General features: G+C 37.4%; 2 protein-coding genes across 2 annotated transcripts in view; both read right to left on the bottom strand.

Moving 5' to 3' along the window:
- Positions 1-23,468, bottom strand: part of FSIP1 (fibrous sheath interacting protein 1) — a 189,319-nt gene extending 165,851 nt beyond the window's left edge. The window contains exons 1-4 of the mRNA XM_063090071.1: positions 23,343-23,468; positions 13,619-13,790; positions 10,088-10,242; positions 8,648-8,741 (exon numbers count right to left, since the gene is read on the bottom strand). Coding sequence (XP_062946141.1) covers positions 8,648-8,741; positions 10,088-10,242; positions 13,619-13,790; positions 23,343-23,468 — 547 coding nt within the window. The remainder of the gene's footprint in view (positions 1-8,647; positions 8,742-10,087; positions 10,243-13,618; positions 13,791-23,342) is intronic.
- On the bottom strand, positions 6,628-8,468 carry LOC134371725 (cytochrome c oxidase assembly protein COX20, mitochondrial-like). The gene is made up of 2 exons (XM_063088550.1): positions 8,446-8,468; positions 6,628-7,045 (listed from the first exon to the last, which is right to left on the bottom strand). Exons 1-2 carry the CDS (start codon positions 8,466-8,468, stop codon positions 6,748-6,750), a joined length of 321 nt encoding a protein of 106 aa, XP_062944620.1. The 3' UTR covers positions 6,628-6,747.
- Positions 23,469-24,350: the final 882 nt, after the last annotated feature.

Here is a 24,350-nt window from a genome sequence, read left to right as displayed (position 1 = left end):
GGAGCCTGCGGGCTGGCCTCCTCTCCCACTCCCTCCGCGGTTCTCTGGCGGGGCTGGGGGCGTGGGGCGTCCCCGACCAGTGTTGGGAGAGCAAGGAAGTACGGGCGGGCCGACTGTCACTCCACCACACCCTGGACTCCGGCCCCGGTAAACTTCCTGTTACTAGGAGGCAGATACCATCTCTGCGACCACCAGTTTGGAAAAAAGCCTAACGAATTTCTGGTTGGGAATAGTGTGGTAGGAGAGTTCCCAGGTCCGCTTGAACCTGCCGGAGAGCAGGCTGCAGGCGGGCGCTAGACTCGATTTATAACGGGGGAATACAAAGGTGAACAAGACCCGAGAAAGATCTACACAGTGCTACAAAGGCACCCAGAGAGACCGGTCGTCTGTGCCTAGCAGAAACCTGGTAGACTTCCTGGGCGAGGCGGTGCTGAGCAGGGTCTTGAAGGCCCAGCTGATAGACGAGGGGTGCAGAAGACACGCCCCAGCCCAGCACAGTGCGCACAGAGGGGGGAGACGTGCGGCCAGGGAGGCGGAGACTCGACAGAAACCACACACCCGGTGGGGTCGCCACTGCACGATCTAACAGCCTGGGCCAGAGCACACGGAACGGGGAGAAGTCCTGCACAGGAAGTGAAAGCTCAACAGAGATCACACACCCTGTGGTACGTGACCCACCAGCCCAGCAGAGTACAAGCTGACCAGAAAGGTGGATCCCCGGAGAAGCCCAAGACCCGAGACAACGACACACACAAGACACTAGAGGCCAACTGAGCAGTCACGGCGGGAGCCATACCAAATTGTCAACCACAGCAACATCCTAGTTAGTCATTAGTCTCAAACCGGTGGACTGTGAAACCCCCTGCCACAATGAATAAACACCAAAAAAAAGATACCAGAAATACAAAAAATCAAGAAAGTACACCACCAAAAGTTAATAAATCTCATACTCTAGAACCTATAGAACAAGAAGCCCTTGAAATAACTGACAAGGAATTTCGAGTGATAATTCTAAGGAAACTGAATGAGATACAAGAAAACTCAGCTAGATATCATGATGAAATGAGGAAAAGTATACAGGATCTGAAAGAGGAAATATACAAGGAAATCAATGTCCTGAAAAAAAATGTAGCAGAACTTGCTGAACTGAAGAAGTTATTCAGCGAAATAAAAAACACAACGGAGAGTTTAACCAGCAGGCTTGTCGAAGTTGAAGAGAGAACCTCTGAACTTGAAGATGGGCTGTTTGAAATAAAACAAGCAGACAAAAAGAAAGAAAAAAGAATCAAGGACATGGAAGAAAATCTGAGAGAGATATCAGACAACCTCAAGCGCTCAAATATCTGAGTCATGGGTATTCCAGAAGGGGAGGAAAATGGAGATTCCATTGAAAACATATTCAACAAAATAGTGGCAGAAAACTTCCCAGGTATAGTAAAAATCACAGATCTTCACATCCAGGAAGCTCAACGATCTCCAAACGTATTCAACCCAAAAAGGCCTTCTCCAAGACATGTCATAGTCAAATTGGCAAAACTCAGAGACAAAGAGAGAATCTTAAAAGCTGCAAGAGAGAAGCATCAAATCACCTATAAGGGAGCCCCAATCAGGTTAACATCAGACTTTTCATCACAAACCCTAAAAGCTAGAAAGGAATGGGATGATATTTTCAAAATACTAAAAGACAAAGATTGCCAGCCAAGAATACTCTACCCTGCAAGGCTATCCTTCCGAAATGAGGGGCAAATAGTATATTTCTCAGACAAACAAAAACTGCGGGAGTTCACTACCACACGACCACCCTTACAAGAAATCCTCAAGGGAGTACTGGGTTTGGTTCCTGAAAAATAACTACCACTGACATAAAAACCCAAGAAAAATCTAAACCCGCTAGTACAATAAAAATGGCATTCATGAAGAGAAAACAAGCTAACAAAAACACTATCTACAACCTAAGGAACCAACAAACAAAGAAACCAAACAGTAAATCAGAAAGCAAGGAACAAAAGACACCTAAGACAACCAAACAACCAATAAAATGCTAGGAATAAATCAACACCTTTCAATAACAACTCTTAATGTTAAAGGCTTAAATTCCCCAATTAAAAGACACAGACTGGCTGACTGGATCAAAAAGCAGGACCCAACTATATGCTGCCTACAAGAGACCCACCTCACCCATAAAGATTCACACAGACTAAGAGTGAAAGGATGGAAAAAGATTTACCATGCAAACAGAAAAGAAAAACGAGCTGGAGTAGCTATTCTTATATCTGACAAAATAGACTTTAAACTAAAAACCATAAAAAGAGACAATGAGGGACACTACTTAATGATAAAAGGACTGATCCATCAAGAAGACATAACAATCATAAATATGTACGCACCCAATGTTGGAGCAGCCAGATTTATAAAACAAACTCTATTAGACCTAAAGAAGGAAATAGACACTAATACCATAATAGCAGGGGACCTGAACACTCCACTGTCAATATTAGACAGATCATCTAGGCAAAGAATCAGTAGAGAAACACAAGATCTAAACAATACTCTAGACAAATTGGAATTGGCAGATATCTACAGAACATTCCATCCAACAACCTCAGAATATTCATTCTTCTCAGCAGCACATGGTTCATTCTCCAGGATAGATCACATATTAGGTCACAAATCAAGTCTCAATAAATTCAAAAAAATTGGAATTATCCCATGTATTTTCTCAGACCACAATGGATTAAAACCAGAAATTAATAACAAACAAAACTCTGGAAACTATACAAACACATGGAAATTAAACAGCATTCTACTTAATGACATATGGGTCCAAGAAGAAATCAAGCAGGAAATCAAAAAGTTTATTGAAACTAATGAAAACAATGATACATCATACCAAAACCTGTGGGATACTGCAAAAGCAGTATTGAGGGGAAAATTTATTGCATTAAATGCTCACTTCAGAAGAATAGAAAGATGGCAAGTGAACAACCTAACACTTCACCTTAAAGAACTAGAAAAACAAGAACAATCCAAACCTAAAGTTAGCAGACGGAAAGAAATCATTAAGATCAGAGCAGAACTGAATGAAATTGAAAACCAAAAAACAATTCAAAAGATCAACGAATCAAAAAGTTGGTTTTTTGAAAAGATAAATAAAATTGACAAACCATTAGCATGGCTAACAAAAAAAAGAAGAGAGAAGACTCAAATAACCAAAATTAGAGATGAAAAAGGCGATATTACAACTGATTCATCTGAAATACAAAGAATCATTCGAGACTACTATAAACAACTATACGCCAACAAATTTGAAAATCTGGAGGAAATGGATAAATTTCTGGACACACACAAGCTCCCAAAACTGAACCGTGAAGACGTAGAAAATTTGAACAGACCAATAACAATAAAGGAGATTGAAGCTGTTATCAGAAGGCTCCCAACAAAGAAAAGCCCAGGACCAGATGGATTCACAGCAGAATTTTACCAAACATTCAAACAGGAATTGACACCGATTCTTTACAAACTATTCCAAAAGATTGAAACGGACGCAAATCTCCCAAACTCATTCTATGAAGCAAACATCATCCTGATAACAAAACCAGGTAAAGATATAACCAAAAAAGAAAACTACAGGCCGATATCCTTGATGAATATAGATGCAAAAATCCTCACTAAAATACTAGCAAACAGAATACAGCAACACATACGAAAAATTATTCATCACAATCAAGTGGGATTCATCCCAGGGATGCAAGGTTGGTTCAACATACGCAAATCAATAAATGTGATACACCATATTAATGAACTCAAACACAAGGACCATATGATCATCTCTATAGATGCTGAAAAAGCATTTGATAAAGTTCAGCACTCATTCATGACAAAGACCCTCTATAAGTTAGGTATAGAGGGAAAGTATCTCAACATAATTAAAGCCATATATGACAAACCCACTGCCAATATCATCCTGAATGGGGAAAAGCTGAAAGCTTTTCCTTTAAGAACAGGAACTAGACAAGGATGCCCACTCTCACCACTCCTATTCAACATAGTGTTGGAAGTACTAGCCAGAGCAATCAGAGAAGAGAAGGAAATAAAGGGCATCCAGATTGGAAAAGATGAAGTCAAACTGTCCCTGTTTGCAGATGACATGATCCTATATATCGAACAGCCTAAAACCTCTACAAAAAAACTCTTGGAATTGATAAATGATTTCAGCACAGTAGCAGGATACAAAATCAACACACAAAAATCAGTAGCATTTCTTTTCTCCAATAGTGAACATGCAGAAGGAGAAATCAAGAAAGCCGGCCCATTTACAATAGCCACCAAAAAAATAAAATACTTAGGAATTGAGTTAACCAAGGATGTGAAAAATCTCTATAATGAGAACTACAAACCACTGCTGAGAGAAATTAGAGAGGATACAAGAAGATGGAAAGATATTCCATGCTCTTGGATTGGAAGAATCAACATAGTGAAAATGTCCATACTACCCAAAGTGATATACAAATTCAACGCAATCCCCATCAAAATTCCAAAGACATTTTTCTCAGAAATGGAAAAAACTATTCAGACATTTATATGGAACAATAAAAGACCACGAATAGCCAAAGCAATGCTCAGCAAAAAAAATAAAGCTGGAGGCATAACACTACCTGACTTTAAGCTATACTGCAAAGCTATAATAACCAAAACAGTATGGTACTGGCATAAAAACAGACACACTGACCAATGGAATAGAATAGAGAATCCAGAAATCAACCCACACACTTACTGCCATCTGATCTTTGACAAAGGCACCAAGCCTATTCACTGGGGAAGGGACTGCCTCTTCAGCAAGTGGTGCTGGGATAACTGGATATCGATATGCAGGAGAATGAAACTAGATCCATACCTCTCACCGTATACTAAAATCAACTCAAAATGGATTAAGGATTTAAATATACACCCCGAAACAATAAAACTTCTTAAAGAAAACATAGGAGAAACACTTCAGGAAATAGGACTGGGCACAGACTTCATGAATACGACCCCAAAAGTACGGGCAACCAAAGGAAAAATAAACAAATGGGATTATATCAAACTAAAAAGCTTCTGCACAGCAAAAGAAACAATTAAAAGAGTTAAAAGACAACCAACAGAGTGGGAGAAAATATTTGCAAAATATACATCTGACAAAGGATTAATATCCAGAATATATAAGGAACTCAAACAACTTTACAAGAAGAAAACAAGCAACCCAATTAAAAAATGGGCAAAAGAGCTAAGTAGGCATTTTTCTAAGGAAGATATACAAATGGCCAACAGACATATGAAAAAATGCTCAACATCACTCAGCATCCAGGAAATGCAAGTCAAAACCACATTGAGATACCATCTAACCCCAGTTAGGATGGCTAAAATCCAAAAGACTATGAACGATAAATGCTGGCGAGGATGCGGAGAAAAAGGAACTCTCATACATTGTTGGTGGGACTGCAAAATGGTGCAGCCTCTATGGAAAATGGTATGGAGGTTCCTTAAACAATTGCAAATAGATCTACCATACGACCCAGCAATCCCACTGTTGGGAATATACCCAGAGGAATGGAAATCATCAAATCGAAGGTATACCTGTTCCCCAATGTTCATCGCAGCACTCTTTACAATAGCCAAGAGTTGGAACCAGCCCAAATGCCCATCATCAGATGAGTGGATACGGAAAATGTGGTACATCTACACAATGGAATACTACTCAGCTATAAAAACGAATGAAATACTGCCATTTGCAACAACATGGATGGACCTTGAGAGAATTATATTAAGTGAAACAAGTCAGGCACAGAAAGAGAAATACCACATGTTCTCACTTATTGGAGGGAGCTAAAAATTAATATATTATATAAATTCACACACACACACACACACAAACTGGGGGGGGGGGAAGAAGATATAACAACCACAATTATTTGAAGTTGATACGACAAGCAAACAGAAAGGACATTGTTGGGGGGGAGGGGGGAGGGAGAAGGGAGGGAGGTTTTGGTGATGGGGAGCAATAATCAGCTACAATGTATATCGACAAAATAAAATTTTAAAAAAATAAAATAAAATTTAAAAAATTTTAAAAAACGAAAAAATAAAAAAATAAAAATAAAATAAAAATAAAAAGCTGCCCCGCATTTTGGGAACTTTGAAAAAAAAAAAAAAAAAAGAAAGAAAAATATGCTATTCCAAAAAAGCTTTTTGAAAAAGAAGACAACATACTGCCCTAATAGAATGTATTACAAAACTATAATAATCAAAATGATGTGGTATTAACATCAACAGACAGAAATATTAATGGAATAGAATAGAAAATTTGGAAATAGACCCTATTAATACATGATAATGTTAGCATTGCAAATAAGTGAGGAAATGATGGATTGTACAAAAGAGGAACTTGGATAACAGGCTAGAAAACTGGGGGAAAAAAGTAAATCAACACTCTACCTCAGACAGGACATAAAAATAAATTCAAAATAGATTAACATTTTAAATTTTTTCATAAAATAATAACCATACTAAAGGAAAATACAGGTATATTTTTATATAATCTTGAGATGGAAAAGGCCTTTTTTTTTTTTTTTTTTTTACAATTTACACATATTTTTATTTACTTGATTAAGAGCTTTCTTAATGTACACAGAATGCTTTATCTGGTTGGTCTTAGCTTTGTTCACACTGACTTCAGGGAGTTGTATTTTGGTTTTCTACACTCAAGAATGCTCAGTTGCTGTGGTTGCCATTGGTTGGTTTTCTTTCAGGATCAAGGTGGGTGCTTTCATATAATATCTTATTTTTAATTCCTTCTCTGGCAATTCTTTGCTGGATTCTCAGCTTTGCATAATTATACCTACAGTGGAACCAGCATCCTAAAGTCACCAAGATAAATCCTCCTACTCCAACATCACATGATCTTCTAATTCTACCTTCCGCTTCCCGGGCTCCCCGGGCTCCGGCGCAGCAGCCATGGGGACGAGTCGGCAACCTCAGCCGCGCAGCAAGCCCGGGAGCCGGAAAAGGCCTTTTTAAGCAGAGAACCAATGAATGGTAACATGAAATAATGACAGATTTAAATAAAAAATGTAAACTTTTGTACAGCAAGAAGTACTGCGGGCCGAGCCCGTGGCGCACTTGGTAGAGTGCGGCGCTGGGAGCGCTGCAACGCTCCCGCCGCGTGTTCGGATCCTATATAGGACTGGCCGGTGCATTCACTGGCTGAGTGCCGGTCACGAAAAGGACAAAAAAAAAAAAAAAGAAGTACTACAAAATTAAAGAAAAACAGTAACTTATAAAAAATGTTTTTGGTGTTCATGACAGTCAAAGAATTAATATCCCTAATATTAAAGGAGTCTCTCAAATCTATAATTAATATAAAAAGAACACCTCACCTTATAAATGAGCCTAAGACATGAATAGGTTATTCACAACCTATTGTTTGTTTACCAGTATTTTCTAATATAGATTACATGTGCATACTTCTGTAATAAAATAGAAGCAGAAAGTAAAGGATCTATGATTTTAATATAGACAGGCTAATGTTTTTTGGTGTTTCAATTAGGATATACAAATGGCAAGGTAAATTTCAATAAAGCCAATCTAGACACAGGCAATCAAGAAGAAACTTAGAAAGGCTCAATTTTTTAAAGTCCTTTGTCATAGAAAGAATAACCCAGATGGGGCACCCACCTTCTTAAGGAGAAACATTTGGTGCATGGTAAACCCCAACCCCTCAAGCCTAAGCAGCTTCTGAGTTCTCAAAAGCTGAGTCCAGAAAGGAACAAACCTGAGGGAATATCATTCACATCAAAGCTCCATGCTAAACAGCTGCAGTAGCCTGAATTGTATTCCTGGGATTCTAAAATGTTAGACATTTACTTTCTAGAAGACAAAAGGATCCCAGAACTCTCAGAGAAACCAGAGGCCACCATTTAGAGCTAGTCTGCCCAAGCAAACTAGATGACCACCATGTGATATAGGTTAAAGGATTTCGAAAGTATCCTGCCAAAACCTACCAACTGCTTCCAATCCCTAAAATTATGTTAACTATTACATAATTAACCATTATTTAAGTGAGTTAAAGGTTACAAGACTCCATAATATTTCTGTTTAAAAAGAAGATTCACAAATATACATGTATACAAGGGGGAAAGGTAGAAATACACGTGCGGAATTAATTGGCTGTTCTCAAAAAGTAGGACAGTGAAAAAAACAGAAAGTAGGACAAATCAGTAACAGATTTTTGTGAAAGTAGTTGCGCAGGCCTGAGTGATAACTTGTGAGAGGATCACGGGTATCATAATGGGCAGTTAGGGGACTATCTACATAAAATGAGTGTCTAGAGGCATCTAAGAGGGACAAGGAAGTAAAGGCAAAGACATACCTTGCCTATTTCCCAATTTTTCCCTGCACAGACACCCTTACCCTTGAGCAGATATAAAAGACATGGAAACATAATCAAGCCCAGAGTAATTCCATACAATCATACCTAATGAGATCAATTATTTTCCCTAAAGAAGAGACAAACTCATAAAGAAAAGGAGGAAAAACTGGATTGGGAATTTTACTTTAATAGTCTATGACTCTGAGATAAAAACAAAGATAAATGACATCTCCATCTACTCACCAAAAGTTTCTTCAGATGCAGCAGTCAAAGATAAAAACTTTTTTGTATTTTCCAACTCCTCATTACTTTGCAAAGCTTCAGTATTTTTTGCAGACTAATAAAAGAAAAATTAAAGTTTAAACATAGGGAAAGAAAGCAAATATACTCATTGATTTTTTTTTTTTTATTCCAATATGGTTTCTAATCATGTACTTATAAACAAGAAGGCTCAGGCTATTTTTATTCCTTTAATTAGGAAACTTGTTAATGTTTCCTGTTCCTGTAAAATTCTGTCAAAGTTATTCCCAGACAGAGTTGAAGCATATGTCTATCACTATATGATAATTACCTCACTTAAAGTATCTTAAGCTTCTGCTTGATATTTTTATGACTAATGAGTAACCTAAAAGTACACCATCAAATTGAAATTTCAGACATTTCAAGACTGGTACTGTATTTCATTATGTTTCCACTTATAATTCTTGTTTCAAAGGGGAAAAAACTTCCTTTGAGATTCACAGGAAAAAGCAATAGGCTACCATTTGTTGCTAAGATTTACTGAAATTATTTCTCTAGTTTAAAGCAGTGCAATTTTGGATATTGCTTTCTTTCTATCCCAGTTGTCTTTCTGGGAACCTTGCAAAACTGTGTTCTTAATTCATTCTTAATTCATATTATTGCCTAGGAAATTTTCTCTGAAGTCAGTCAACTGATCAAGTAGAACTTAATCAAAAACAGCCAATCTGTTGTAATACAAGGTTCCTTACCTTCAAGGTGCTCTCCTTTAAGAGGCAAAATTCAAATATGAGCAATGGCTATACACCAAGTCAGTGCCAACATCTGGTCACCTTCAACCCCTCAGTACTATAGAGAATAAGAGGTCCAAGAAGGCCAAGGAAAGTTAATCAAGCACCAGAAATTTGTTGAGACAGAAACAAATGGAGCATGCTCAGCCCTCAAGCACATTACAGCTTCCTGAGGAGATCTTGACTAGCACATGAAACTGTGAACTCCCCAACCAGTTTGTCACAAAAGTTTATCAACTAACAATGCTAATCAAGGGGTTAAATTTTTGTGTATTTATCTCCAAACTGTAAGCTCACTGAAGAAAAAGCAGACATACATACTTGATGAAAGCAGCCACCACACCCTTTCCTATTCCAGAGTCGGATGAGCCCCAGCCTGACACTAGTAAGAGAGGCCTACTGGGCTCATCCACGGTAGAACGAACACACCAGTGCAGTGTCCAAAATCTGGAATGCTACAGACCAAGTTACCTTCTCCAGCTGCAGAAAAACATCACCCCTCAACCCCCTCACACATACACATGCACACACAACTGCTACTACCCCCACAAAAAAAAGAATAAAGGCTGACCATGCTATCACAGTCCATGCTTTTCTTACTCATCTTAGAGGAAATTGTTTCTTACACATCAGCACACAGTCATATAATTCTTACCTTAAGTTCTTCCCACAGCTTTATTCTCATTTCTAGACCTTGCTTCTTAATTTCCTTTTCTCTGTGTTTTATCTTTACTAATATTTTATCAAGTCTCTTCATTTTCTGAATAGCATGTTGAAGTTGAGACTCCAATTCTTTTAATTTGGGCTCATCTATATTGTTGAAAGTAGGAGAGGGTTTGAAGTTTAGTAAAGTCATGAAGTATTACTTTGTTTTTACTATGTGTTCTTTTATTCAACAAATATTTATGACTGACAAGTAGTAACTACTACATTGGTGTCATGTACCCTGATTTACAAGGTGCTTTCACATGTATTTTTTCATATCATCATCTAACAACCCTGTGAAATAGACATCTATCTCTGTTTTAAAATTGAGATAACTGGGTCCTTCCAAATACATAATAATTATAGCATTGTACTCTGAAGTGGATGTCTTATGATTGTAAATCTCACATTCTTTCTCCTTTATTCTGCTATACTGTCTGTATTCATGACTAACAAATAGAAAATGAGGAATAAGACTTAGACCCTATCCTAAAGCTGCTTCAGACTAACTAAAAGAGAATGCATATACATAAATAGCTACAGTTAAAAAGTAGTATGTCATCACTGACACAAAGTAGTTCCAATAAATGGAAGAAACAAACTCACACAAGTACTCATATAGCTAGACACCTTTTCTCTATGCTCTTCCCACTTATTCTAATTTCTTGAAGTACCTAAAAATGTTCTTGATGGGGGCTGACAGGTTAGCTCAGTTGCATAGAGTGCAGCCCTCAAACACCAAGGTCACGGTTTCTGATCCACATATCAGCCAGCCACCAAAAAAATAAAAATAAAATAAATAAAAACTACCAGTGTCACTAAGATGACAATGATAATGACAGTCATAATGACAAAGGTGACCAATAAAAATGTTCTTGAGTTATAGTTAATCGATAGTAACATTTAAAATGAAGGACTGTTTAGAACTTTTGTCATTCAAGTTTTAACTTATGATATGAATAATGATAATAATAGCAGCTAACATTTATAGAGTTACCTGACAGGCACAGTGTTAAATGCTTTATTTACATACATTATCTCATTTAATCCTCATCTTAAACCTGTGAGGTGGTATAATCATTGCTCTCATTTTACAAATTAATAAACTGAGGCTAATTTGTAGTTGATTTACAAACATGTCCAAAGTGACATAACTGGTAAATGGCAGAGTCAGGTTTTCCACAAATCTGACTGACTCCAGAGCCAAAGCTCTTAGCCACCAGATGATATTCCCTCTGTGAAATCTGATGAAAACTGATAATCTGGCAATGAGCATGAATCTTTGAATATTGTCTCAGCCATCCAAGGTTACATCATTAGAAATGGCTTATTATGCTAAGTAACGTCAAATTTAGCAACTTCTGAAAATCCGAAGAGTCTAGTGTGCTTTCCAATATTGTACATCACTTCCTCTTTAAGAAAAAAAAAAAGAAGAAGATATTTTTGGCAAGAACGAAGCTAACCCAAAAAGACTATTGATCTTATCACTAAGGATTCTCCTCAAATCTTATTGCTTATGTACTTCAAATGCAGTAGCCTCTATTTCAAATTCCCAACTGCCAAACCTAACATTCTCAGGCTCCATGTACATAGGTAGTCTATGTAGCAGGCATTTTGAGTAACTCATGCAGTACTAAAACAATATAAACAAATACAATGTAACTGGGCCAACAGCAAATCTCAACTATAATACCTGTTCTCTGATAATTGTAATCCTGAGTCATCTAACCTAACTTTGAGAGCTGATTGCTTCCCAAACATATTCTAAATCAGTTCTCATGCTTTTTCACAGCTCCCTTTTACAGCCTTAAAAATTATTGAGAGCCCAAAGTAGCTTTTGTTTATGTGGATTATATCTATTGATAATTACCAAATTAGAAATCAAAACTGAAAAATATAAACATTTATTAATTCATTTAAAAATAATAGTAACCATGCTATTACTAACTATAAATTTTTTTAAAAATCACACTTTTATGATAAATAATTCTCCAAAAACTTTAGTGAGAAGACTGGTACTGTTTTAAATTTTTAATATCTGGAAAACAAATATTTCCTTATCTGCTTAGAAAATAGCTGGATTTCCTTATCTACTTCTATAGTCAGTCTATTACAATCTGCTCTTTTGGTTGAAGTATATGCAGAAAATTTGGCCTCACACAGATATGTAGTTGGAAAAGGCAGAAGAAATTTAATAGCCTATTCAGATAGATGGATATTCTTCTTTGACACTACACCAAAACTTAACAGGGGCAGTTTCTTAAAAGTTAGTTGTAATGTGAACTCTGTAACCATACCAGTGAGCTTTTTATGTTTGTTCCATTAAAATCCATGGATCTATCCTTCACATTGAATGGATCTTTTACCCTGTGTTGGTCATTTATAAAACAATGGTTCACTGAATTATGCGAACATTCAAAATGTTAACACATTTTATTACACAATATTTTTAAACCATATTTGTTAATATTGCCACCAATTTTTATCAGAAAAGTCCAAGTATTGGGAAGCTATCAAGCTCAAATTCTACCATTGGTAACAAATACTGTCAGTAGTTTTCCTTGTAGTAACAAGTTCACTTCGTTTTTTTTTAAAAAGTCTGCCAAATACACAAATCGAACGATAATAATTTGTCAGCCATTCTTTCAAGTAAAAATAGTGTTCTGGCATCTGTTTAATATTTGCAAAATGAAGGTGATGCCTATTACACATTAAAAAAATCAAAGCAGATTTCCAGTCAAGATGGCGGAATAGACAGTTGCCAGCGTCACTCTCTCCCACAAATCAACCAATTCACAACTATTAAAAAGCAACAACAGCCAAGCTGGGGCTGCTAGAGATCAGGGGAAGAGGAGCAGAGACCTACAGAGTGCAATGAGGGCAGAAGAAGCCACAATGAAAGGAAGAATCACTCTGACCATTTCGAGCCCCAGCTGCTTCAAGGCTGGAACTGCTGAGTGCACAGAGCAGAAGCTGGCAAAAGCTGCAGCTGTGCCCTTCAGATGAAGTTGCTTGGAACCAACAGGGGAGAAAAGAATCTTGGTGGCCCCCAGGCCAGCAACACTACTAACAGGGTTCCCATGGACCCACACAGGTGCAAGGAGCCACAACAACCGAAAAAAAGGAGCAACTCAGAGGCCGGTGAGTCATTGCAAGTGACCAGCATGTGGCCCGCCCCATGGGAAGTGTTTGGAGCACGGGCAGTGGGGGAGAGGGGCCCACTGGGAGAACACTGGGGCACAGCATGGACAGCTGGTCTGCCCCCCCAATCTGTGTAGGACCACTCAGTGGAGACTGGTCAGGAATATAGAACTGCAGGAGGTGCGGTTTGCTGAAAAGTGGTAGTTGCTTCCTCACGAAAAGTATGTCTATTTTTTTTGGTTTATATTTTTTACTTTGTTGATAAAAATGCTTGTAATTCTAATACTTTAAATATTTCATCTGTAATTATCATTAACCAATCACCTAGTGATTATCCCACCTGAACACTCAGGGATTATCTGATGTTGAGCAAAGTCCAGATCCTGCTCAGCCAATTTTCTACTCTCAGAGTTGTCTTCCCCTTTGTCACTGTCATTGTTTCTACTTTCCTCTGTATTCCTGCTTTCTGAGAGGTCCTCTTTGCCAGAGTTCAATTTGCTTGCAGTATCAACCTGAAATAATTTTTTTTAAAAAAACAGTTTTCAAAGAGTAATGTATTCAATAATCATCAGAGAAATGCAAATCAAAACCACTCTGAGATATCACCTCACCCCAATCAGACTGGCTATCATAAAAAAGTCAGAGAATAACAAATGCTGGAGAGGATGTGGAGAGAGAGGAATCCTCCTGCACTGTTGGTGGGACTGTAAATTAGTACAGCCATTATGGAGAACAGTATGGAGGTTCGTCAAACAACTATAGATAGAACTTCATATGATCCAGCAATCTCACTCCTGGGGACATATCCAGAGGATTGGAAAACATCAGGTCAAAGGCATACCTGCACTCCCATGCTTATTGCAGCTCTATTTACAACAGCAAGGTGATGGAACCAACCTAAATGCCCATCAATGGATGACTGAATAAGGAAACTGTGGTATATATACACAATGGAATTCTACTCAGCCATAAACAAGAATGAAATTCTACCATTTGCAACAACATGGATGAGTCTGGACAAAATTATCTTAAGTGAAACAACACAGGTACAGAAAGAGAAATACTGCATGTTCTCACTCATAACTGGGAGCTGAATCCATAAACAAACAAATGAACAATAAAGAGAGACAGAGAGAAAGAAAGAAACAAACAACAATCACAGTAATGCACCAAACTTTTAGAAAACTAGAGGTGGAAAAGGGCAGGCAAGGGAGAGAGGGGCAGAGGCTAATGAGCAATTGGCCAATGGACACAAAGAATGATTGAGTATTGTGATGATGAATAAGCTAACTATACTGATCTAACCACCACACATTCCACACAATTATTGAAAATCAACATTGTACCCCCACATGTATGTATAATTAATTAATTAATTAATTTAAAGGAGTAATGTATTTTTTAAACTTTACATTTCTGGAACATTTTAACACTAATGAAACCATATGTGGGGACATACATAAATACATACACTAGCATTAAAGTAATCCAGAAATATAACACTTTTTAATTAAATGTAATTTACACAATTACATTTAATAACATTTACACCCACCATAGCAGCCTGTGTGGCTGCCACCGCACAGTCATCCATGCCACTGCCTTCACACCATCCAGACCAGCCACATACACAAATCCCTGCCCAAGCCACTGCTCCAGCCAGTCCAGCTATAGGACCCCACCACCACTACCACCAGCAGCCATCCACACCACCGCTGCTGCACCAGTCAGACTAGCCACACACAGGACATTGCCGCCACCATGCACTGACACAAGGAAGGTCATGAGTGGAGCCTCCAGAAAGAGGTAAGCCAATGAAGACTCACCTCCCAGTGGCCGAACTCACAGGGGGAATTACGCTGACCCCCATGGTCATGCACTCAGGGATGGAAGTTATGTGCATACTGCAAACAACTGCTTTGACCTGGGGAGAGACACACACAGAGAACGCAAAAACTACAGAAGCCCAGGATAGCTAAATAGTGTACAGAAGAAAATTCCCAGACACCACCAACCCATCCCCCAAACAAGGGAAGCAAGGACCCAGGAGAAGCCTCAGCCTGCAAGAATGAGGAAAGAGAAACCCTGCCCAAGTTCACCCATTCAAGCTGAGGAGACCCAGTATACCCCAGTGCACCCATCAGGGTCACAGGACACTAGCCAGGTAGCCAACAAGCCCGTCAAGGGTCACCCACCCCAACCAAGGAGTGAAGTGACACCTAGAAACATTGCCCAAGACCTTGAGATCTTGACCACGTCCACAATGACCCAACACAGTGTCACTAACCACAGCAAGAAACCATTAAGTGCCCCAGTACCTACCACAGAGGCACTCACATGCAACTTAGACACTGAACACAGCCAAAGTATCCACATGGAGACTACACTACTGAGTCTACCTGGAACCAATACGAAAACAACCTACCCAACAGTCAATATAAAACACACCAACAGGAAGGAGTCTCTCTTTTCAAAGCCCACAACAGAGTAACAGAAGAAGCAATTGCTCTCCTAGAAGATCAAATGTCAACAAGGTATACTAGAAATACAAAAAACAAGAAAATATGACATCACCAAAGAAATACAATAATTTTCAAGTACCAGAACACATGCACCAGGAAACCACTGAAATGACTCAAAAGGAATTGTGAGCAATAATCTTAAGGAAACACAATGAGATACAAGATGACTCAGTTAGATGACACAATGTACTGAGTGAAACTACCCAGGATATGAAGGAGGAAATTTACAAAGAGATTAATACCTTAGAAAAGAATGTAGCAGAACTCCTGGACCTGAAGGACTCATTCAATGAAATAAAAAACACAACTGAGAGCTTAAGCAGCAGGTTAGTACAAGCAGAAAAAAGAATTCTGATCCTGAAGATGGTCTATTGAAAATAACCCAGGCAGACAAAAAAAAAGGAAAAGGAAAAAGTATCAAAATTTTAAAAAAGAAGAAATCTAAAGGAGCTAGCAGACGACCTTAAACTCACAAACATCCAAATTGTGGATGTTCCAGAAGGGGAGGAGGGAAAAAAAAAAAAAAAGGCTTTAAAACCTATTCAACAAATTAATAGTGGAAAATTTCCCATGGACAGGGAGAGACATGGACCTTCAGATCCAGGAGGCTCAAAGATCCTCCAACAGATTTGACCTAGAAAGATCCCCTCCAAGACACATTATAGTCAAACTGGCAAAGCTCAAAGACAAAGAGAGAATCTTAAAAACAGCAAGAGAAAAGCATGAAGTCACCAATGAGGGAGCCCCCATCAGACTAACTGCAGATTTCTCAATAGAAACTCTACAAGCCAGAAGAGAATAGATGATATATTCAAAATGCTAAAAGAAAAACTGCCAGCCAAGAATACTGTATCTAGCTACACTATCCTTTAGAAATGAGGGAGAAATAGTGTATATCCCAGACAAACAAAAACTGTGGGAGTTCACTGCCACAAGACCAGCCCTATAAAAAGTCCTCAAGAGAGCCCTGCATCAGGAATCTGAAAAATGATAATGCCATGAACACCCAAGAAAGAACAAACCCCACTGGCAAAACAAAAATGCAAATGAGAAAGAGAAAGAAACTAAATCTTATCACCTCAAAAAAACAACAAACACCAAAGACAAACAATAAAAGGGGAAGAAAGGAACAAAAGATATTTAAAACATCCAAACAAAAATTGATAAAATGCCAGGAGTAAGAAGACAATATCTCATATAACAACCCTAAATGTAAATGGATTAAGTTCCTCACTCAAAAGACACTGACTCACAGACTGTATTAAAAACCTAGAGCCAACTATATGCTGTCTTCAAGAGACTCACCTCACCTGTAAAGACAAACACAGATTAATTAGTGAAGGGATGGAAAAAGACACATAATGCAAATAGAAACCAAAAATGAGCAGGATTGATAAAAAAGACTTTAAACCAAAAACCATAAATAAAGACAAAGAAGACCATTATATAATCATAAAAGGATCTGTCCAGAAAGAATCCATAAACATATATATATACATGCACCCAGCACTAGAACACCCAGATATATTAAGCAAATGCTATTAAACCTAAAGAAAGAAATAGACCCCAATACAATAATAGTTGACGACCTAAACACCCCTCTCTCAGAACTGGACAGATCATCTAGACAATAAATCAACAGAGAAACACAGGATTTAAATCACACGTTAGGGGCTGGCCATTTAGCTCAGTTGGTTAGCGGAGGATGTCACACCAAGGTCAAGGGTTCTGATCCCCATACTGGCCAGCCACACACACAAAAAAATACAATTACTCATTTAAATGTACAATTCAGTGATTAAAAAAAAATTATAGGACCTAGCAAATATCTACAGAACATTTCACCCAACAACTACAAAATATACATTCTTTAATCAGCACCCAGAACACTCTTCAGGATAGACCACATGTCAGGTCACAAATCAAGTCTCAACAAATTTACAAAAATTGACTAATTTCAAGTACTTTTTTCAGACCACAATAGATTAAAACTAGAAATCAATAACATGCGAAACACTGGAAACTATACAAATACATGGAAATTAAACAACATGTTCCAGAATGACATATGGGTCCAAGAAGAAATTAAACAGGAAATCAAAAAACTTCTTGAAACTAATGAAAATAAGAACACATCATACCAAAACCTATAGGATACTGCAAAAGCAGTACTAAGAGGGAAGTTTACTACAATAAATATTTACTTACATCAAAATACTAAAAAGATTTCAAATAAACAACCTCATACTACACATCAAAGAACTAGAAAAACAAGAAAAATCCAATCCCAAAATGAGTAGATGCAAAGAAATAATTAAAATCACAGCAGAACTAAACAAAAGAGACCCCCAAAAATAGTACAGAATATCAATAAAACAAAAAGTTGTTTTTTTTGAGAAGATAAACAAAATAGACAAATCATTAGCTAGGCTAACTAAAAAAAGTAGAGAGAAGACCCAAATAACCAAAAATCAGATATAAAAAAGGAGACTTTATAACCAATACCACAGAAATACAAAGAATCATAACAGACTATTATAAACAACTATAAACCAACAAATTTGAAAACCTAGAAGAAATGGATAGATTTCTAGACACATACAAACTGCTAAGACTGAACCAAGAAGAAACAGAAAACCTGAACAGACCAATTAACAAGCAACAAGATTGAAGCAGCAATCAGCAGTCTCCCAAAAAAGAAAAGCGCACAACCAGATGGCTTTATTACTGAACTCCACCAAACCGTTATAGAGGAATTAATACCAATTCTCTTCAAACCACTCCAAAAAAACTGAAACAGGTGATTCTCCCAAACTCATTTTATGAAACCAGCATCACCATGATACCAAAACAAAACAAAGATACAACAAAAAAGAAAACTACAGGCCAATATCTCTGATGAACATAGATACAAAATTCCTCAACAAAATATTAGCAAACAGAATATAGGAACACATCAAAAAAATTATACACCATGATCAAGTGTGATTCTGCAAGGATAGTTCAACATATGCAAGTCAATAAATACGATATACACATCAACAAAATCAAGGCCAAAAAAAATGAGATTATCTTAATACACACAGAAAAAGCTTTTGACAAAATTCAACTCCCATTTATGATAAAGACTCTCGGCAAATTAAGTATAGAAGGAAAATATCTCAACACAGTAAAAGCTATATACTACAAATCCACAGTTTCATCCCACATGTACATTCTCACCACTTCTCTTTTTTTTTCTTTTTTTTTTTTTTTTTTTTTTTTTTTTCCTCGTGACCAGCACTCAGCCAGGGAGTGCACCGGTCATTCCTATATAGGATCCGAACCCGCGGCGGGAGCGTCGCCGCGCTGCTAGCGCAGCGCGCTACCGAGTGCGCCACAGGCTCAGCCCTCACCACTTCTCTTTAACATACTATTGGAAGTACTAGCCAGAGCAATCAGGCAAGAGAAACACATAAAGGACATCCAGAAATCGAACTGTCCCTGTTTGCAGATAACATGATCCTATATACAGAAAAATCTAAAGACTCTACAAAAAACCTCTTTGGATTGATAAACAATTTCATTAAAGTTTTGGAATACAAAATCAACACACAAAAATCAGTAGCATTTTTATACTCTAACAATTAACTGGCAGAAAAAAAAAATTAAGAAAGCAAGCCCATTCACAATAGTTACTAAAAAATACCTAGGAATAAATTTAACCAAGGTGGTGAAAGATCTCTATGATAAGAACTACAAATCACTGCTGAAAGAAATGAAAGAGGATGTAAAAAGATGGAAAGACATTCCAAGCTCATGGATTGGAAGAGTTCACTTTGTGAAAATGTCCATCTTACCTAAAGTGATCTACAGATTCAATGCAATCCCCATCAAAATACAAATGACATTTTTCACAGAAATAGAAAAAACACTCCTAACATTCATATAGAATGACAAAAGATCCCAAATAGCCAAAGCAATACTGAGCAAAAAAAAACAAAGTCAGAGACATTAAACTACCTGACTTCAAATTATACTACAAAGCTATAGTAACCAAAACAGCATGGTACTGGCATAAAAACAGATATTCGGACCAATGGAATAGAATGGAGAACCCAGAAATCAACCCACATACTGAAACCAACTAATCTTTAACAAAAGTACCAAGAATGTACATTGGAGAAAAGACTTCTTCTTCAACAAATGGTGCTGGGAAAACTGGAAATCCATATGTAGAAGAATGGCTGTTGACCCATATAGCTCACCATCTACCAAAATCTACTCAAAATGGATTGAAGACTTAAATATAAGACGTAAAACTATAAAACTCCTAAAAAAAAAAAAACAAAAGAGAAACACTTCAGGAAGTAGGACTGGGAAAAGACTTTTTGAATAAGACCCCGAAAGCATAGGCAACAAAAGAAAAAAATAAACAAATGGGATCATATCAAATTAAAAAGTTTCTGCACAGCAAAAGAAACAATTTACAGAGTGAAAAAACCTACCAAATGGGAGAAAATGTTTGCAAACTATGCATCTGACAAGGAATTAATATCCAGAATATACAACCTAATGGTAAAAAACAAGTAACCCAATTTAAAATGGGCACAGAAACTGAATAGGCATTTCTCAAAGGAAGACATACAAATGGCCAACAGACACATGAAAAAATGCTGAACATCACTAAGCACTGGGGAAATGCAAATCAAAACCACCTTAAGACATCATCCCACCCCAGTTACACTGGCTATTATCAAGCAGACAGAAAATAACAAATGCTGACATGGATGCAGAGACACTAATTTACAGATTACAAACCAATCTACATTGTTGATGAGACTGTAAGTTAGTGGAGCCATTATGGAAAACAGTATGGAGGTTTTCAAACAACTACAGATAGAACTGCCATACAATCCTGCAATCCCACTGCTGCGTATATATCCAGAGGAATGGAAATCATTATTTTGAAGAGATACCTGCACTCCTGTGTTTAATGCAGCTCTTATTTACAATAGTAAAGAGTTGGAACCAACTTAACTGTCCACCGACAGACAGCTGGATAAGGAAAATGTGGTATATATGCACAATGGAAAACTACTCTGCCATAAAAAAGAATGGAATTCTGCCATTTGCAGCAACATGGATGAACTTAGAGAAAACTGTGTTAAGTGAAATAAGCCAAGCATGAAAAGAGAAATGCCATGTCTTTACTCATAAGTAGGAGCTAAGAAAACAAACAAATAAATAAAAAAAAAAGAAAGATACAACAATAACAATTCATTGAACTTTCAAAAGGAGAGAACAGAACTGAGGCCAACAGAGGTGGGAAAGGGGGAGATGGAAGAAGGTTAGCAAGAAATTGGTTAAGGACCATAAAAAATTATTACAGTGTGCAATACTGAATATACTAACCATCCTGATTTGAGCACATATTGCACACAGGAATTGATATTCAACATTGTACTCCACAAATATGTACACTCAATTACGTTTCAATTAAAAAAAAAAAAGAAAAACAAAATCCAAGGATAGCTAAGATAGTCCTAAAAAAGAGTAAGATGGGGAGACCCACCATACCAGATATCAAGAATTATTTTTAAAATTTTTTTTTATCCTGCCAAAAAAAACTAATAAAAATATTATTTCCTCCTACTTTTTTTCTTTCCATTTAGCTGTATATATATTTCCCTTAATTTATACATATTTCCCTTCTGCAGTTACTTGCATTTGAATATTTTAAATTGTTAGCAATGTCCCCGTTCAGTATTACCCAATGAATGTATACATGTGGAAGAAGGGAAGGGAATATATAATGGGAGATTAAAGATACCTAAAAATTCTTTCCTACTTCTCCCATTGGAATAGCAAATAGGAGTACAGTTTCCCTCTCCTAGAATCTGTGATGAATTTAGTGACTTTTTAGATAATTAGAATGTGGTGGAGACTAGGTAATAGGAAGTCCTGCAGCTGCAGTCTGGGGCTTGTGTAACTTTCTTTCTTTCAACTAGCATGAGGAAAGTTCAACAACCCTGACACCCTAACGTAGAAGCCAGAGGGCTGTTCCAAGTCTACTACTGAGCACATCAAGGTCTCCTCTTTTCTAATATCAGAGCTTTTTTTCCCTAGGCCTTTCCATTTGATTCTAATAGTTTGCATTTCTCTGTTAAAATTCCCCATCTATTCACGCATGTTAAAGACCTTGTCCATTAGCTCCTTTAACATATTAAAATATATACTTTTTAACATCATTATCTGATAGTGAGTTATGAGTCATCTCTGAGTTGTTCTTTTCATTGCTGAGTTTCTTGACAATTTGTTGGGGGTTTTCTCCCTTATTTTGTTGCATATCTCATAAAAATCATATGCTGTCATAATCTTTAATTAAATTTTGGACAAAAAGAAAATTTTTACAGGTACAAGAGTTAACACACTATATAGTAATGATGCAGGATTAGATGAAACAAAACAGAAAGCTTAGCTAGAAACTGTATTTTATAAAGTCACTTACAGCTAGGGTTCTGGATACCTGTTAGGATCATCCAATTAGACACACCTGCATAAGATTTAGAAAGCAGAAGTGAGGTAGAAGCCATTTTCCTAAGCTCCTGATAGGAAGCTGGCAAAAAAAAATATCAAAAGCAGCCGTGTCTGCATGTCCAGTCACCAGCCTGGAGGTTCTGAGCAACTTGTGGCAGTGCCAGAATCAGCAGCAGTAGCAACTTTCTGATCTCGGGATTGTAGCCATGGTGGTGTGACCTGGGAACAAATAATCCAGAGGAAGTCCCCTCCCTGGACTTCCTTTCCTGATGGGCTTCTGCTGGTTTTCAGGAACCAAATTCTTCAATCCTTTTCTGCTTGAAATAACTAGAGTGCTATTCCTGCACTAAATCATGATAGACAAAAACTGTAACAGTTCCATAATGCAGAGTCAAGTCCATTAATCAAAAGAATAAATGAATATGAATTAACTAACTTGCAAAGATTTTTTTCACCATAAGGTTCAAACATTGTGTTTCCCACAACTTTAAAAGGATTAAATTATACCATACCACAGATGAGAAAACTCTTTAAAACAAAATCGAGTTCAGATATTTTAAGAAAAGAAAGAGAGACTACTAAAGAAAAGAAAAGGAGGTCGTGCCCAGGTAATACACCTACCAAATATATACCACACAGACCTTTACTCAAACTGTTTTTTTAAAAATACTGAATCTTTTTCATAGTAAGAGTCAATTGTTGCATATGAGATGTTGGAATACAAATCTTCCTTAAAGAAAAAAAAAAAGTAAACACACAGCCTTAATAAAGTACAGTGTGGACAAATACACCACACTCCAAAAAAAGAAAGAAAAGGAAGAATGAAGAAGGAAGGAGGAGAGAGAGAGAGAGGGAGGCAAGGAGCCAGAGTATTTTTCATATTAAACAATCTAGAGTAAAATCCAAGAAATCTGTGAGCACTCCCAGAACACAGACTCAAAAGAAAAAACTGAAACAACTACCTTGGTAGTTATTTGAGAGGTTGGGAGAAGGTGCTTAAGCCATTTCTAAACAGCAAATTACCATGAAGGACCCTGGTTCAGGTGAGAGCACTTCCAAAGAAGCATTTGAACTTCTTCTCCCAGGATGTGTTCTTGAAGGTGAGGGTGGTTTTGAAATTCCATCTAGATTTCCCTTTATAATATCCATTGATATCCTAAAACAAACAAAAAATTTAAAAAGTAATGACTTGGGTGTTTAAATGTTTCATTCGTTAATGTTAATATCCAATTACTCAGAGCTTTTGTTTTAAGGATTATGTTACTACCAAAGTCATAATTAAGGGTTCCCAGATTTCTTCAGAAGACATTTTGTGTGCATGGAATGTTAAATCTTATGTCACTGTAGGCACAAGACATGCTTCCCAGGATGTTAGATACTGAAAGTGGCTAAAAGAGAATGCAGAAGTGGATGCCATCTTGATGGCTACCTGTGCCTCCGGGAGAATACATTTACTGTGTCCTTGGTCTTCCCTGAGGGAACACTCATGGGCCCTCTCAACCAAGATCCACTTCATCTTAATGATTTGCTAAAGCCTCCCCGCTACCTTCTTCCGGTTTTGCCTTCCTCATTCTACCCTTTCCCACTCTAGCTCAGCCTTCAGCATGGGCTTCCCTCCCAGTTCTGATTTCTCCTCTTCTCTTTAGGGCCACAAACTAATAATAAGATAGGTACTTTAATGGAGTACCTATCTCCAGGGCACTGCTCTCATTTTAGCAACCCTCCCCTACTAAAGCCCATGGTTCTACTTCCACCCTCTGAAGAAAGAGAACAAAGCCTACTTCCTTTATTAGAGGACAGACTTTCATTTTCTGGCTACACATTGCCAATCTCTTTCATTATTTTTCAAATGACACCATCATAGACCTCTCACCACCATTGCTCCTCTATTCTCAGTTTTGTTTTCTGCAAGAAATAGTAAGTAGGCGGCTTAAGCTAGAGGGAGAACATAATCATTGCAGGCACATTGATCCTTCCAAACTGTGCCTCACTCAGAACCACTCCAGATTTGTCCAGTGATGTTGGGGTAAC

This window comes from Cynocephalus volans, chromosome 3 (genome assembly GCF_027409185.1).
Source record: "Cynocephalus volans isolate mCynVol1 chromosome 3, mCynVol1.pri, whole genome shotgun sequence".
In the NCBI taxonomy this organism is placed as follows: domain Eukaryota; kingdom Metazoa; phylum Chordata; class Mammalia; order Dermoptera; family Cynocephalidae; genus Cynocephalus; species Cynocephalus volans.
This window is presented reverse-complemented; position numbering and strand designations above follow the sequence as displayed.